Source organism: Halyomorpha halys, unplaced genomic scaffold (genome assembly GCF_000696795.3).
Source record: "Halyomorpha halys isolate HHAL.00 unplaced genomic scaffold, Hhal_1.1 Scaffold165.1, whole genome shotgun sequence".
Classification (NCBI taxonomy): domain Eukaryota; kingdom Metazoa; phylum Arthropoda; class Insecta; order Hemiptera; family Pentatomidae; genus Halyomorpha; species Halyomorpha halys.
In genome coordinates this window covers 52228-70726 of record NW_027111427.1, presented here as the reverse complement: position 1 = coordinate 70726, position 18499 = coordinate 52228, and the positions used below count along the sequence as shown (strand labels likewise).

The 18499-nt window shown below is 29.0% G+C and overlaps 2 protein-coding genes across 3 annotated transcripts in view; one reads left to right on the top strand and one right to left on the bottom strand.

Annotated features, from left to right (window-relative positions):
* The window catches only part of Vps50 (vacuolar protein sorting 50), a 10502-nt gene extending 9028 nt beyond the window's left edge, over positions 1-1474 (bottom strand). The window contains exons 1-3 of the mRNA XM_067049415.1: positions 1273-1474; positions 1002-1190; positions 788-928 (exon numbers count right to left, since the gene is read on the bottom strand). Of these exons, the coding sequence (XP_066905516.1) occupies positions 788-928; positions 1002-1190; positions 1273-1317 (375 nt within the window). The 5' untranslated portion in view covers positions 1318-1474. The remainder of the gene's footprint in view (positions 1-787; positions 929-1001; positions 1191-1272) is intronic.
* A 3618-nt stretch (positions 1475-5092) lies between these two features.
* Upf1 (Upf1 RNA helicase) overlaps positions 5093-18499 on the top strand; it is a 25326-nt gene continuing 11919 nt past the window's right edge. The window contains exons 1-14 of one of the 2 annotated variants that reach the window (XM_014417708.2): positions 5093-5415; positions 6107-6214; positions 7850-7999; positions 8256-8428; positions 8542-8754; positions 9634-9806; positions 10934-11141; positions 12054-12213; positions 13181-13375; positions 13452-13540; positions 14390-14648; positions 14800-15013; positions 16596-16822; positions 17885-18118. In XM_014417708.2, the coding sequence (XP_014273194.1) occupies positions 5239-5415; positions 6107-6214; positions 7850-7999; positions 8256-8428; positions 8542-8754; positions 9634-9806; positions 10934-11141; positions 12054-12213; positions 13181-13375; positions 13452-13540; positions 14390-14648; positions 14800-15013; positions 16596-16822; positions 17885-18118 (2580 nt within the window). In that variant the 5' untranslated portion in view covers positions 5093-5238. Of the gene's footprint in view, positions 5416-5771; positions 5915-6106; positions 6215-7849; positions 8000-8255; positions 8429-8541; positions 8755-9633; positions 9807-10933; positions 11142-12053; positions 12214-13180; positions 13376-13451; positions 13541-14389; positions 14649-14799; positions 15014-16595; positions 16823-17884; positions 18119-18499 lie in introns of those variants that run through there. The other variant, XM_014417709.2, reaches the window with a different exon arrangement.

Below are 18499 nucleotides of genomic sequence, written 5' to 3'. Positions count from 1 at the left end.
AAATATATACACATATATAATATAGGTTATATATATATTAATAATTCAAAGTTATTAAGTACTAAAATCCCTTAACATTTGCCAACTGTTACAATACCTAACAATACAACTTAAACAAATCACAAAGGCCATTAATTTCTCAACAAGTTCAGAAATAATTCTAGAAATGGCTTAGCAGATTGAAGCTAATTTATTTTAATATAAAATGATATTGAAAAATTATAACAATAAGAAATGTATTCATTAAAGAACTACAGATAAAGATCATTGAAGAAAACATCATAGAGCCTAGAAACACTAAAGGAGCTACTAATAATCTGGAAACTAAATGTAAAAATATTTCCTATTTTCCTTTAAATGCTTTACAATATTGATAAAAAAAATTTAATACCAACAAGTAAACACAGACAAGGGTGAAGGCTATTAAAACAGATAAATAATATAAGTAAATAGTGTAAATCTGAGCTCAATCAGATCTTAGATTATCAAAACCAGAATTAATCAGAAAACCACAAGGATAATAATGCAACAATGTTTTCACACTAATGTCAACAAATTATAAGCTAAGTAATGCTATTGCAATATGAAAAAGGACGATTAAAATAAAAGACACTAATGAACCCAAAGAAGGAAAGAAATATCAAATCAATAAAATAAGAATACAATTTACTTTAACAAGCTTTACCTGGTGACAACAAAAATACAATTATATGAAACCACTAAACTATTTAGGTGTAATTTATTTTAACTACAAAATTAAATAGTTCAAAAAACAATTCACTGAAACAAACCTATTGAACTCCTCTTGACAGGAAGACTGTTTTTCTAAAATCATCTGAAGTACATGATTAGAGACAACAATATGTTGCCTCTTGAGTTGTTCTAATTCTGACTGTAATTTGGGAACATCAGTCAAATCACCCAGTTTCTGAAACAAATATTTATCTTCACACATGGTGTTCAAAAACCCTATTGCACTTTACTTCACAACTGAGGCTTACTTTGAGTTCATATCGCTGAGCATCAAAATGGTCATCAGTACTAAAATATGAACCATCAATAGTTTCAAGTATTTCTTGGTCTGATGGTCTTTCAACTTGAGGTTGGTTCTTAACATTTTCATCATGACAATCTTCATCTAATAGATTATCTATTTCAGAAGACCCAACAATTGGTATTCTTGGTTGTCCCTAGAATATATATAATTTATGATAAACTGAATTTATTTACAACTGTAAAGAAACAAATCAGTAAGAATTTACAATCAACTACCTGTATATTAATAAAATCGAGGAATTTTGATTTTATATCTTCCATTTCAAATAAAAATCATAATATAAATAAAAAATCAGCAATCCAACAAATTTGAAATTCCTATTTTGACACCTCAATTTAACAGTAAATAAACGTAGAAAGATATGTAGGTAACTCCAAGGTTTATATTTTGATATTCTGATTAGAAGGGAGATGGAAACAATACTGTGCTGCTATCTATAATTCTTCGAATTCAATTCCAGCTAAGTTCTTCGTAAAGGCAGAGTTTCCAGTAGGGAGTAGTGCTACAGGAATTGAAAAAAACATGATGCATCACAGACAACTGTGAATAAATTGGATGCGAATTCGTGATACAAAATTATTAAGAGTCTTATTTTGAGAACACCATGTATAGTATATGAATTGTAGATCAAACCGCAAGTTAGTTAAACGTCTCTCCATTTTGTGTTCAACTACAAATATTTCTGAAACACTAGCTCGATTTGCTATAATCATAAGTACAACACGGGGATGGTCTACGGTTACCCCCAAGCAGCTTGGCTTTTCAAGCATTGTCCTTGGAGTAGTAATGCAGGGATTTATTTTCATTAATAAAGCAAAGACTGTCAATTTAAAGCGGTCATAGGCGACCAGAGCAGAAAAAACTGTTCTTGATTCCTCTGTTAGTGGACTATCTTCGCCTACCGCCAACAACTTTTGGAAAAAAACGTCGGTTCATTAAACGATGCATACAAACAGGAATTATTACGCGTACTGGCTCAGACACATAACTAAACCGGGGATTTCTTCCATTTGTCTTGAATACTACATTGACATCCCTTATTTTTGTTATCCCCTAGTTTTGTTACCCCAACTCCAACAATCTGCTACATACATACTATCTCTTTATGACCGTCAATATTTAGTGATACTTTTGTAGCTATACTATAACAGTATACTGTCTCGAGCTCTAGATACAACAAATAGGAACCCGTTTCCTAGAAGATGTTCGAAATTCATCAAGTAACATTTACACCAACACCAGACAGATAATTAATTATCATCATATATAAAACTTTGAAACATTAAATATATCAAACTATTGTATATATTATCAATAAAACTAATCCACGGAGATCTCCTGAACGAGACTAAATTCACTATAAGAATGTCTCTTTACGTCAACGTTTACTGGGTTCATAGAGATCCCACTTGATGAGGTTGAAATTAGGTTCTATCTTAGTCCCTGTGGGTGTGTGTAGTCTGCACATAGTCAACATATGTGTTAAGAGTTGTAACTTCAGCAGCCTTCCACCGTCTTTTCCTTTCTCCCAGAGGTTTTTACGACTGGTACCCTCTGCTAACGATCTTTCCTTTAACAATCTCTGGAAACTGATTCTCTCCACCACTGTGGTAACGTCGAACGATAGGTTCTCCTTTCGGTTGTTAATAACTTGAATAGACTGCTCTATTCGATATACAGCTTTATTTAAATGGAAAAATGCCAGCCTAAAACTTGGCATATTTCCTAATCATCCCGAAGGATTTAACTGCTAGAAGAGACACCCGAATTAGTATAGCACTGAACAAATAGGGTTGAATACCTAACCAATAAAATCCTAGCCTGGTTTGCCACTTTGTTCCTTTTTTTCAAGTCCGAAATTTAAAATGATTTTGGGATTCAGCACTCCCCGAAAACATAAAATAACATTTTATAATTAAGAGAATTTTTTCCAGCATTATTGAATCAATTTTTATTATTTTTTTTCTTACTGGCTGAATAATAAACTAAGATAGAATTAGTAAGGTTTTAACAAAATATATAAGAAGGAAAAATTTAAAAATGCTGCTTTTTTAAAAGGTATTGCAGTTCAAGCTTTCTTTTAGACTAAACTTTTTTTTTATCTTTGAAATCGATGACAAATATTTATTAGGGTTATGAAGAGAGGGCCTCGAAGTAATGAAACTAGTAGATTACGTGTAGTATTTTGAGTAAAGGTCATATTTCTTCAAATGACAAGATGGACATGAATTAGAGGAACATTATAAGGATTAGATGAAAATATTAAATAGAATTATTTAATACTTTATTCTTTAAAGTTTACTATAAGAAATAGCAAATAAATAATTGTTCCTCTAATCCACGTCCATCTTGTTATTTGAAGAAATATAATCAGTCTAAATCCTACGCGTAAATTACAAGTTTCACAATTTCTTCTTGGTCTGGAAACGAAGCAGTTTACTTCATTCTGTAGAAAATTAACCTCATTTTCGTAAACAAAATAAAACAATCAAACAACAGTCCCTTCTCCATCGCTCCCCACTTCATCTGAATTATATTATATGAAACTATCGACTAAATTATATTTTGGAGAAGTTTGTGGGGGGGGGGTGCGGTCAGCAAAGAACAACATAAATAAACAAAACAATATTTATTAATTTTATGCCGACGTTTCGACCTGAGTGTCAGGTCTCTATCAGGACTTATTGGGTAGAAGGTAGGCTTAAAACTGTAGCAGTTTTATTACAAAACAGGGCCCTTAGGGAGTGACAAAACGGTACCGTTGCTAATCCCGGTGTGGTCGCAATTCAGATGGATTGTCTTTGTTAATGGAGTCGTTGGAACTCTTTTGATAAAAACTCGTCTTTTAACTCTCTCTTGTATGGCTGGACTTTAAAGAGCCTACAAACGATCATCTTAGTCGCCGACCCTCTAGCCAGCATGCCGTGTAGAAATAAGATAAAACCAGTTTAATATACTTGATTTCAACATCAAATATCAATTACCAATCTGCACACTGGACGTTGATGTACATATATCAGGTTGTTGACCTAGTTGATCGTGTAGGCTCTTGTAGTTCCCGCCTTAAATTTATTATTTAAGGTTACAATATGCCATTTTTCTACGCTCTTTCAACGCCAAGAAACTGTATCATGATAAAGTACAAACTAATACTATTAATCTGGTAGTTTGTATTTGAAACAATTTCACTGACTTAAACAATTCTGCCTGATAATTTCTTACTTTTAAACTCATGTAATGTCACTACCAGTCGTCCCTATCATGAAACAAAGTGTATAAGTGCTTTACTTTATAATTTGTGTACTTGTATTTATGGACTAATACTATTGGCTTTCATTATGAAACAGGCCCCTGGTGTGGCCTGTAATTCTGTAATACCTCTTTAAGAGATATTGAGATACTGGATTAAACTTTTAGCCTATAGATCAGGTGCATTATTAATACAAGCTGCACCATTGGAATTATTGTTAACTTTTGTAATTTTTACTGATTTATATTATATTGTACAATGGATTGAACATCGTAACTTAACATTAAAATGAAGTGAGATCTACAACACCTAAACCGAGGTTATTAGTTATGCTAATATGCTGATTTTTTTATTCCACAAAGTATATTATTTTTTTTTATAAGTACTTATAGTTATACCAATAAGTAAAATAAACTTGAATTCTGTTGGTTTAAATAAATAGTTAGTTCATTTCCTTACTTCGTTAAATAAATTATGTTTTTTCTAGATTTGAGATGATTAGAATTTATAGAACTAAATATTCTATCTAATTTAATTTTCGTAAGATAGTGAAGCAAACACTTGTACGAAGAGAACACTGAGCAGTTTTAAAATAGAATAGATAATGAATGAAAACGATAGTTTTCTCATAACCAATTTATTACAAAGTGGGAAAAGGGATTGTCCAAACGATTTTTCTATAATACCTGTTATTTAATCAGCTGCATTGCATCGTTTAGTGTAATTTCACTTTTAGCGAATCTTCAATTAATATTAAAATGGCTTATGTGTCCTGTTGACGTACATATTTGTAGGGAGGTTTTGAAAAATATGGCCGCCTTTCCTTCTCAGTCAGAGCATGTTGCTTAAATAACAGTTTCGGTTGTGCATTTGAAAGATATTGAAGTTTTTAATTTACGATTAGTTGATTTGAATCGTGTTAGCCAGAAAAATGAGTGTGGATGCATACGGTCCTAGTTCTCAAACATTAACGTTTTTAGATACTGAAGAAAGTGACCTTATCGGAGCTGACACTCAAGGATCCCAATATGATTTTACCGATTTTACTCTACCTTCACAAAGTCAAACCCAAACTTCTCAATTGGATGGATCTTCAAATCAAATTCAGGTTGTGATATCATTAGAAAAAGTTATTTTACTAACTTATTGTTATTTGGCGGTTTATATGTTATGGTTAACGATGGTCAAGTTAAGATGAATGAAGTGCTTACGAACCTGTTACGTATTTAAGTGCCTAATTTATATTCTCTAACCTGCAATATAACCTTATTTACAGTCATTTGTTTAATTTAAAAAAAAAAAATAATTTAAGGTTCATCTTCAATGTTATTCATTTTATGGATTACTTAAAAATGTGTAGAAGTGTCATTATATGTGTAGATTATTTTCATTGTGTAAGAATATTTATGCCAGTAAAACCTTCTACATTTTTTTTTTTATCCAGGATTATATTGAAAACATTTTAATGTGTGTGCATGCTCAAATTAATGATTTTATGTGATTATAAATTTGAAAATCATATTTGAATAATAGGTTATTTATGCTGTGATAGGTTTTGAGTATATGACTGGTGTTAATAAGTAAAAATGAATATATTTACTTCCTATGTGAGTTATGTTCAATAATATCCATTGTTCAATTAACTTGGTTCATTATGTGTTGATTTCCTATGTTTTTGAATACTTGACCATATTTCGTGTATTTTCTTTTTTATTGTTGTTTTTATATTGTTTGTGCATTGACAGCGATATTTGTAAATTATTGTTTGGGTTTATTTTCATTTTTAAAATTTATTTTAGGTGAATGGTAAACTTAACATAGATTTGGATGGGGTAGTTTCTGCTGCTACACAAAAACTTGGTGAACTCCAATTTGAAGAGGAAGAAGAAGACACCTTTTATAACAAGGTAATACTTTAATTTTTAGGTGTTTATGTGTATTTTGGTTTATATATGATCAGTGAAACTTTAAATCGTGTTAATGACGGTTTTTGGGATAACTTGAGTGTCCTGTACAGTCAAAGCTCCTTATTCATTGTTTTAGTATTCACTAATTAAAAGATTATAACCACTTTTTTTATTTGTGGGTAAGAATTTCTTTATTCAGGATCTTGATATATTGTATTAAAAACAAAAAATGTATTTCTTAACTAGTTACTTTTCAAAACATTATAATGACTTAGTATTTATAACCAAACAAGTAACATTAACACATGACAAATGTTTAAATAAAATTAACTGGATTGCATGAACCTCTGTAGTTTTTATTACAGGGCCTTCAACATGAGAAGTTTGTACTATCAGTGCCAATCTGGTGCTTATGTTTTAGTTCCCATGAATGTCGGTGGAAATCTACATTTTAATCTTCCATGTTTATTTATGCATATAGTTTTAAAAAGTGGTGTTGTTTATTTTCTAGATTTTTTTAAAAATGATTAACTACCATTGAAGATGTTCGAATAAAATACTTTCAAAGTTACGTTGTTATCCCATTGATGAAAGTATGTGAGAATGATCATACATGATATTATTTGTGTGTATAAGAATAATAGTGGAGGTTAAGGCTTGCAAGTGAAGAAAGTAATTAAAAAATTTACATGGTTTGATGGTTCAACTTTTACAACTGCTTTAATTTTAGTTGGAAGATAAATTTATTCCTCAATAAAGATCCATTTGTTGCTAGTTTTAATGTTTTTGGGGATGTCTGCCAAAGTAATGTACCTCAATTATTATTTTTTTGAACAAATTCAATCGGAATTTTGTTTTTAATGTTGATATAGATATTGATTAGATTCAAATTAGGTATGGTGTCATGTTAATATTTCAGTATACTAATATGTATATAATCTTTTGCTTGTTGTATTGTTTAAATTTGTGATTTGTAGTAATTTAGTGAGAATGTCCTCTTTTTTTGTGCATGTAAAGAAAACTCCTTTTTAAAAGGGAAACTGTGAATGCTTCTGTATACCAATTTGGATTAAAAGACCATCTTAAAGTGGCAAAATTGGAAAAAAGAGAAAATTAAAAAAAATCATTTCTTTAGTTTGATAATAGTAAGTATTATAGTTAAAAATTAATGACCATTCTGTATTTGCGGCACATGACAAAACATGTCATCATGAATAAGAGAGCTCTGACTGCATTGAATTTTGAGGTATATTGAATCATCACTGTTTGAAATTAACGGAACCCAGGTAAAAAAAAAATGTACTAAGTTAAATTTTTTGGTGATTCTGAAAACACCCAAAAATTAATGATATTCACTGATTTTGACTTACCTACGTTTTTAGAACAATGCAGATTTTACTACATGTAATCTATTGATACTAAAATATTTATTGACTTATTTTATTAATTTATAATATAATAAACAATACGTAATAAATGAGTAAATTGAGATAAATAATACTGTGGTAAGAAAAAATGAAAATTGGTATACATTATATGAGTCAATTGCTGACACTAATAATATTTTAGATTAACCTATTATTAGAAAATAATGAATACATTTGTTGTTAACTTGATCAAAAAACTTTGTTTTAGGAATTGCCATTTTATGCTTGTAAATACTGTGGAATTCATGACCCTAGTTGTGTAGTTATGTGCAATATCTGTAAAAAGTGGTTTTGCAATGGTCGAGGTAATACCTCTGGATCACATATCATCAATCATCTCGTTAGAGCTAAACATAAGGTAACTTTCATTATATTCATTGTTTTATTTAAATTCTTGAGTTTAAATCAGTCATTTGGAGCGCATTACTTAAATCAGCCATTTGGAGCACATTACTGGTCATACTTTCTTCTATCAATACTTTACTAGATTAAATTAGTCATCTGTGCTAATGTCTGTTCTTATGGCCTTTTAATAGGCAGGAGTTTATTAACTATAGCATATGATCTTAGCTTTATGTTTTTAGAAACATTAATTGAAATTGTTATTTATGTAGGAAGTTACGTTACACAAAGATGGCCCATTGGGCGAGACCATACTTGAATGTTACTCTTGTGGAGTCCGCAACGTGTTTGTATTAGGATTTATACCTGCCAAAGCAGACTCGGTTGTTGTTCTACTCTGTAGGCAGCCATGTGCTGCACAGAATTCTCTGAAAGATATGAACTGGTAAGTTAGATATCAAATTAATATATCATAATTATGTATTAAAATCTTGATGAGAAGTGAGACAAAAAAGATTGACTGACTCTTAACATGTGTTTGATTTTTTTTTTTTTTAGGGACCAGGAGCAATGGAAACCCCTGATATCTGACCGTTGTTTTCTCTCATGGTTAGTGAAAGTACCTGCAGAACAGGATCAATTGAGAGCTCGTCAAGTCAATGCTACTCAAATTGCAAAAATGGAGGAGCTTTGGCGAGACAATGCAGAAGCTACATTTTCAGATTTAGAAAAACCAGGAGTTGATGAAGAACCTCAGCAAGTCTTGCTCAGGTATTCTAAAACAATTTAATAGCTGTTTATTAATGTTAAAAGCCTAATTTACGTGGTATTTATGTAGTATGCCTCCTGAAGTTTGTGGGTCTTAATGACACCATGTATAACCTGATTCGTATTAATACGAATGGTGGAGTTGAAAATCAAACTTGGATTGCATTTATTCATTATATTAAAAAATAGAGAGTACATCAAACATTGAAGAATGGAAGTATAACTACGTTATTTCAGACTAAATTCTTTTATAGGATTGAATATACAAAAAATGGTTCTTTTTAAATATTTCATCTCATTAATAAGAATACAAGTATTGTCATGCACTCCTTCAATGTTTTTTTCTCCATTTTGCAGAACCTTATTGATTGACATTATTTTTGGTTTATGTGTCAATTTCAGCGTTAGCAAAATTACAACTATAGTTAAATTTAAAATGTTCATAATTACCATCTCTTAAGTTTTTAAAAGCTTTTCAATAATCAGAAGGTCGATCCTTCTTCAATATGCCTTCTGCCTTTCTGTCGGGTGCTCGTAATAACGAAAGTCTCGTTCATCTCTTAAAATTCAGCTGAAGATCGATTGTTATGGCAGAACTCTTTTTGTGTCAATTGTATCAAAGGACTTCTATACATGGCATCTATTTTTCAACAACATACAGAAATATAGGAGGTTACAACTAATTACTTTCGGGTGTACTTATATATAAGTACTTTTTAGTTATAAGCCATTATTATGTTTTTGATCGTTAACTATGATAACTTTGATATATTCTAACAATATAATTGGTTGATTCTTTGATTTATGTTATAGTTATTAAGTAAATATTTTATCTATTTCATAATTAATTAGTATAATAATCACAATGATTGTTTATTTCAGATATGAAGATGGATATCAGTACCAAAATATTTTTGGACCTTTAGTCAAATTAGAGGCCGATTACGATAAGAGATTGAAGGAATCTCAGACTCAGGATAATGTTGATGTGAGATGGGATGTCGGGCTTAATAAGAAGATCATAGCTTATTTTACTCTTGCAAAATCAGATGGAGGTAAATAATAAATTATTATTTTTCAAATCAGATTATACTTCATTGTTTCCCAAAAGCTGTTAAATTTATTGGTTTGAAGGGGTGTTAAAAATATTAATACTATTGTATTATTGATCTGTAGTATTATCAAATGCATTTTTAATTATTTATTTTTTTTCCCTTAATATTTAAATCAATGGTTTCCAGGGACCAAATGAAAAGGAAATTTCAAATTCAGTTTTCGTTGTTGAATTAGTAAATGCGATAGTCCAATTCTTATTTCTTGAGTTTTAATTTTTTTTTTTTTTAATTCAAATTTTGTCTCATGTTAAAATTATAAATCTCAAAAGAAAGAAAGAAATGATATATGTGATTACTCTTTTTGATGAAAGGTTTATGTATGAAGCATTGCATTTCAAAATGAATCAAATCTGTTTTCATATTTTTGATTTTTTTTTTTTTTAATTAAAAGTTTTTACTGTATTTAAAATTAGTTTAACTAGATTATTGTGAGATATAATTTTTTTTTTCCTGAAATCAGTTAAATAACATGTTATGTAACAGTTTTTGGAAAACATATTCAATTTCGTGATAATGTATTGTAAAAATTATTGATTGAATTGAAAAAAGATCTTAATATAGTTATATTATAATATATTTAAGTAATATTATAATATATCAAGATGTGATACTGAAACAAGGAAATTGACCTGAACCAGAACACATACTTTTTACTAAATTTAAGACAGACTTGCTAAAATACATAAAACAAATTGACTTTGACCAGCTGACTAATTATAGAAGGGCAATCTAAAACCTCTTGTTTGTGTTTGGTATATATATATTTTTTTTTATCTGTAGTTTTTATTTGTTATCCTTCTTTTTTTTTTATTATTAATTAATTATGTGTTTTGTTTTTTCTTTACTTTGTTTTAAAATGTTATAATCAATGTAACAAACTATATATACTCAAATATTTTGTACTGTAAACATATAATATATGTAGTATGCCTTTCATGGCATGGAACATATATAAGAGAAATAAACTATCTCTTTATAGGGTTACCAATAAGAGAAAAAAAAAATTATAATATATAAGATATATATATATATTGTATATTGTATATTGTATTTTATATCTTTTTCAGATATGAAATTAATGCATGGGGATGAGTTACGCTTAAGATACCTTGGTGAAATGCATAAATCTTGGTCAGGAGTTGGTCATGTTATAAAAATTCCTGATAACTATGGAGAAGAAGTTGGCATCGAATTAAAATCATCATCTGGGGCTCCTACTGAATGTACTTCGAATTTCGTAGTTGATTTTATATGGAAAAGCACCAGTTTTGATAGGTATGTCAATTGGAAAAATATATATATTTTTTTAATATTGGCAAATGCCACTTAAGTTCTCAATATACAATTATGTGTATATATGAAAGTAAGGGTATGATTTTTTATTTGTTAATTTGTAATTTGCTTATTTATTTTATTTTAAGTATCTTCATAATTTGTCACTAAGCATTTTTATACTATCTTTACAATATAGTTTTCTCTGTCATTATTCAAATATTAGGTCATCATTGCAATGGATTACATTCATATTTTTTATTTTAATTTCAAAGGATCATCATTTACTTTGTTTATATATTCTTATTATCTTAAATAGGTAGTTAACAAAGAAGGTAATAGAAAGTTTTTTTAATTTGATAAAAGAAACAACTGTTTAAGTTACTTATTATCACATATAAAGCACCTACAGTAGAGAGACACCCATATGGAATCTAAATAATCCCTCTTTTAAAATTCTTAGCCGCAAATGAAATATTACACGTGAATTCTTTGGAAAATTTTTTTTATGTTATTATATTATATTGTGCCTATATCCAAAATCACACCCCAAAAAACAAGCATTTCCTTATATAAAATTTTTTTTTTTTTAAACCAAATTGATCATGCAGATAAATCCACTCAGCAATTTGCTACTCTGAATCCCGCCAATTACTCGTTAAGGTGAAAATACCAGAAAATCGAGTTAAAAAAACTGGCATCAGTAGTACTACTAAATAAGACTAGTTCCTGTATTTCACAGCGAGTTTTGTCTTGTCACCTCCCACATGACCTACGACTGCAGTGAAAAATTTCTGTTATGTGAGAGGTGACTTATGACCATTAAGGGTTAATCATCTTCATTTTTCTTTCTATTATTCCACTTATGCTTTAATGATTATATAATACTTTTAATCTTGTTTTTTTTTTTTTTAGGATGCAGTACGCACTTCGCAAATTTGCTGTCGATGATGTATCAGTTTCAGCTTACATTTACCACCGATTATTAGGTCATGATGTTGAAGACATGCTATTTAGGGTTCATTTACCAAAACATTTTTCTGCTCCTAACTTACCTGATCTCAACAGATCTCAGGTAATATTTAAAAGTATTAAAAAAATAAAATGTATTTTAATTTGTATTTTTTACTTTGTTACTGATAAAATTCCCTCAAGAATATAAACATGACTAAAATATTTTTTTAACCTGTACCTCATATCGTACACCATGAAAAATGGCTCAGAGGTGAATTACTTGGGAAAAATCAACTTAAAAATAATATAAAACCTATTTGGAATATACGAGTTATATTATATTTTTAAGTTAATTTTTCTCAAATACAGCATTTTCATGTTGTCACTATTCTTACCAGGGAGCAATATGTATTTCAATGATGGGTATGTAACTTTTCTATTTATTGAAATTAATATTGATCAGTTTTTTATTTAAAGGAAAGGGATTTTGTCAATTCAATATATTAACTGTTTGTTAAAATTAACAGCATCTTCATCAACATTTAGAACAATGTTTGTAAGGTGGTCATATAAGTATTCTGTATACTGTTTTCAAACTTGTTTTGAAAAGAAAGCATTTAGTAATTCAGTTAAAACCTGTAAAACATTCATTTATCAGCTGATTGTATACATGACAATTTTTGTCATCTTTAAAACACAGCTATTTAAACTTTATTTGGCCTAATATTACATTTTGTACATTACATAATACTTATTTAAATTAAAAGAAAAGAAAATAACAAAAAAAAAAAAAAAAAAAACCATTCTTTTAAGTGGTTTTCCAAAGGAGTCCCAAGATCAAAGTGTTATACCAGTTTGTTTTGATTGATTAATTTTAGTGCAGAATCTTTTTGTGGCTTCTAATCATCATAAGGTTCTAAATAATAAAAACATTCTTTTTATGTTTATTTATTTTTTCCCCTTTTATAAAGGATGAATTTTCTTATTACTTGTCTGTAAGTTTTACCTGCCTTATTTATTTGCTGTGTATAATAAATGTTCTCTGATGTTAATTGCAATTAATTAAAATTAAAACCTCTACATTGCAGGTTTATGCCGTTAAGCATGCTCTTCAGAGACCGCTATCCTTGATCCAGGGGCCACCAGGGACCGGGAAAACAGTCACATCAGCAACTATAGTTTTTCAGCTTGTGAAGCAGAACGGAGGTCCAGTTCTTGTTTGCGCACCTTCCAATATCGCTGTAGATCAGCTCACAGAAAAAATTCATCGCACTGGTCTCAAGGTTTGCTAATATCAATAATTGTGAAATCGTACATAATTTAATTTTTGACCATGTTTCAAATTTTTTATTTTTTTAGGTTGTTCGTGTGTGTGCAAAATCAAGAGAAGCTATAGATTCTCCAGTTTCGTTTTTAGCTTTGCATAATCAGATAAGAAAAATGGATTGGTAATTAATCTTTAAAAATGTTTAATAGACTATGTTGTATTTAAGTTTTTTATTTATACCTTTATTACCACAGTAATATATATTTTACTGTTGTATTGCCTGTTTTAACCCTGTGTTAGGAACATCCACTATACTTACCTAATCTCTTTTTTTTGCTGCAATTTGTCATTTTCTCAGTGTATTGATAATTATTTCCAATATTAATATAGCCCCAGATAATTATTATATGAACCTTCTAGTTAATTTAAGTGCCTAAATCACGGAAAATATTGATTTTAATTTTTTAATATAAATTTAAAAAGTAAGATGAATAATAGTGAACAAGAAATAGGAAACTTCAAAAAGCTAAATCTTAAATGGAATCCGACCTTAATAAAGAATAAAATAAGATATAAAATATCAAGTATATTTTTTGATAAAAACGCAATACAATAAACATTACAGCTATTTAAGAATAATAATATAGACCTTCACAGAACTAGATTATTTATGGTAGATACAAAGAAAATATATAAGTGAAATCAAGACAATACATATATGTTTAATTCAATGAATTTGATTGTTTATGCCTTTAAGAATAAATGTGTGAAAAATTACTTAGAAAGGAATATTCACCTATGAAACTGGTAGATTTACTTGCATTTGATGAAATGTCCTCCTTAGAGGTGGGCTATAAATTCTTATGTTTCTTTATTTTTATTTTATTTGTTGTTATATTAGAAAATGATTTGCATTCTTTTGATCAAAAGAATGGATTTACATTTTGCATTATGCATTTATTTTTTTGATTCGTGTTCTCTCTCTCTTTATTTATTTTTTGCTAACTTGACTTATAATTAATTTTTACAGTAATACGGAACTGCAGAAACTTCAACAGTTAAAAGATGAAACTGGTGAGTTATCATCTGTTGATGAAAAGAGGTACAGAATGTTGAAGAAATCTGCTGAAAAAGAACTCCTGGATGCAGCTGATGTAATATGCTGCACTTGTGTCGGTGCTGGAGATCCCCGGCTTACACGTCTGAAGTTCCATTCTATTCTTATTGACGAAAGTATGCAAGCCACTGAACCTGAATGCATGGTTCCAGTTATACTGGGAGCAAAGCAGGTAATCGAAATTAGTATAAATTTTTTATATATTTTATCCTGTTTGAAAACAGTATGATTTTATTAACAAAGTAGTACTTAACCAATAGTACTGTTAACTTAATAAGTATCAATAATTCTGATTTATTTTTTACTAATTCCATAATTTTCAGTTGATTTTAGTCGGCGACCATTGTCAGTTGGGTCCCGTCGTGATGTGCAAGAAAGCCTCCAGAGCTGGTTTATCCCAGTCCCTGTTTGAGCGACTTGTTGTACTTGGGATCAGGCCATTCCGGTTAGAAGTACAGTATAGAATGCATCCCGAACTGTCGAGATTTCCATCCAATTTTTTCTATGAAGGCTCACTTCAGAATGGAGTTTGTTCAGGTATTGACTGCTATGTTTTCAAATTACTTGCATAATTTTGCTTCTTTATTACTGAAGGTAGGGAAGCTTTATATTCATTCGAAAGATTAAAAAATCTTAAAATCAATAATTTTTATTCCCATTGCAGGTTTCAGGCATCAAGGAACGTATTCAGTTCCATGTTTATTTATTATCAAATCCTTGTTCAGGGATTGTGCGAGTTGGTACTTGGATAGTCTCGTATCAATTTCATTCCCTACTTTCACTTACACATGTACAACAAATATATTTTTTTTTTACTCATAATGTTTCGAGAACGATTTGTTCAATTTAGTCCACAGTTAGAAATCAGTGTAAAAATGATTCAGTATTACTTTCATCTAATGCTATATACTAATTTTGTTTACAAATATTTGAACATATTTTCTTTGACACCTATATTTCAAAAGCTATTGTTCTGATTTGTTCTGAAGTTGGAAGAAGATTGAGGATTAATTTGAAAATTTTATAGTGCCAATTTAATCAAATTCCTTCATCTACTTTGCTTATGCATTTGTAATATTAATAATTATTTTATTGATGAATATTTATTGATATAGTAATACTTAATATGTATAATATTTAATAATAAATATTTTTCTACATATACTTCAAACACAACTCCTTGATTTTATTTTGAAACTACAAATCAAATTTATTTAAAAATAATAAATTTTATTCTCAAACCTTGAAATATAGGTAATTATGTAACTACCCTTTGTACTTCGTATATGTTTTTTTTAAAAGAAAGATTCATTGTGTTAGTTTTAGTTTTATTTTAGTTGATTATACAAATGATATGTTAATGGTTAACTTTGTTTTACTAATTTATATAGATTGATTCTTACCATAAATTAAAAAAAAAAAAAATCATGTACTAGAAGTACGGAGAAAAACCTGAGTGAAATTACAGAATATATAGATGGCTGATGATTTAAAAATTATTAATTTTATTCGTTAAAAATTCTCATTTTACTTCCTATTCTCTCATTAAAGGAACTTATTCCTCAAAAGTACTACAGAAAAAAATAAATTTATATATACATATATTCATTAGTTCATTTGTTGTAGTAGTAGACCAGTGATTCCCAAAGTGGTCACTGCCGCCCCCTAGTGGGTGCTGCTGTGATTCAGGTGGTGATGGCCCCCTAACAATTTGTTACGGTCAACACTACCAGGTTCGTCCTTCTCATTAAGATGATTTTGTATGTTTTAACTTTTTTTGTATTACATTCTTTCCTAAGTTCAATAAATAGTTTCATAATTTCCAAGTTCAATGTTTCTAATTTACACCTTTCTTTGCTATATTTTATGAAAAAGGGAGAAACATTAATTTAAGTTTATTTATTTATATTATTATTTTATTAAATTTTTAAAAAATTTATTTCCAGGGGCATTAAGTAATATTTTTCATGGAAAGGGGGTGGTAGGACAAAAAAGTTTGGGAACCACTGATCTAGACTAAGCTAACAATGCAACTGATCCTGACGTGAACAGAGAATTTGTTTAGACAATTATGTTTATTTCTAGCAAATATTATATTTTCCCTATTTTTTTTACTTAGATGAAAGGAAGCTGGCTAAAGTTGAATTTCCATGGCCCGTTCCTGATAAGCCTATGCTGTTTTACGTTACCCAAGGACAAGAAGAAATAGCAGGTTCAGGAACATCTTATCTTAACAGAACTGAGGCTTCTAATGTTGAAAAAATGGCTACCAGATTCCTTAGAGCAGGTGTTAAACCTGAACAAATAGGTGTTATAACTCCTTATGAGGGTCAGAGAGCTTATCTTGTAAGTTAAATTATAAAATTTTAATTTTTTTTTAATACTGAAATAAACTAGTAAGCTCTTAATTAATTAATTTATGTACAAGTCAATTGACTGTTATCGTTTTCATATAAATACATTTTAATAGAATGATTTTTTTGAGAAAATTCAGAAATCAATAGATTATAAATTAAATTATGAAGATGGTCAGAGGTGCGGTCAAAAGAAACAAAAATAGTTAACAACTATTTATTTGCTCCATTTGATTTATTTGGCATCTACATTGGCCATTGTGTAAATATTCAAATATTTAATATCTTATCTCCGACTAAGATGTGTGTTGTCCAATCTATGAACTGATTCAGAGAAACTGTGTTGTAAAATAATAACCTCAGTGATTAAGAATTGTATTGAAAAATCAGTTTCATAACTACACCTAATTTATCTTATTAAAATCAACTTGTAATTACATGTTTTATTTTTCCTCATTAAACATTGTTTTAAAGTATGAATATTTAAAGTATTAATGAATATTGAATTTTATTTATATGTCAAAACCTTTTAACACCATGGTATTACAGTTTTTGACTGTTTCTGTTAGTGAAGATTGTAAAGGTATTAAATAGTTTCAACAGATAATAGTCCAAGAGCTTCATCAAGGCTAAAAGGTACAAAAACAACTAAAATATTTTGACATAGTAGGATTATAAGATACAAAAAGATATTTAACCTAATAGTTAACATAATTTTTATTTTATATTCTTATTGTTTATTTTATATTAACACTATTTTATTTCTTCTTTTCTTTCATTTATATATAATTTTCTCTTCACTAAATTTGACATAATTTTAACCCTACTTTAATTCAACTTTTTATATCTTATGATCCTACTATGTCAAAATATTTTTAGTTGTTTTTATATAGTTTTAGCCCTGATAAAGTGGGGCATATTATCGGCAAAAAGTGATTAATTATTTTTGTTTTTTATGACCATGCTTCTGCTGACCATCATCATAATTTGAAATAATACGGTCAATTATTTATGTACACACATACACATTATGAATTAAATTTTTTTGCTTTAGGTTCAGTATATGCAATATCAGGGGGCACTTCATTCTAAGTTGTACCAAGAAATTGAAGTGGCAAGTGTTGATGCATTCCAAGGAAGGGAAAAGGATCTTATTATAATGTCCTGCGTTAGATCTAATGAGCATCAGGGAATAGGATTTCTCAATGACCCACGACGTCTCAATGTTGCTCTTACCAGGGCTAAATATGGAATAATAATTGTGGGAAATCCAAAAGTTTTATCCAAGGTATTTATATACTATCTCATCATAACCTTATTTATACTAGATATCTATAACAAATCAAAAAAATTTAAAATTAGTTTCTAAACTTAGCACTGAGCTTATCGATGGAATCATAAATTCATCAGTACTCATTAAGTCACATAGATGTCTGTTTATTCAGTACTGATGATCTGTTACTTTCCAGTTTTATTACCTTCTGCTTGTTTCATCTCTCATCTGAATGTATATCGCTCTATCTATTTCTGCTGGATTCGATCAATTGCTGAATTTCATTGATGGATTCGATAGTAAATTTAGAAAATTACCTTTAGCTTTCTCAACAAGCCTACATTAAGGAATTTGTCAAACCTCCTCATAATATTAAATTTAATAAATATAGACACT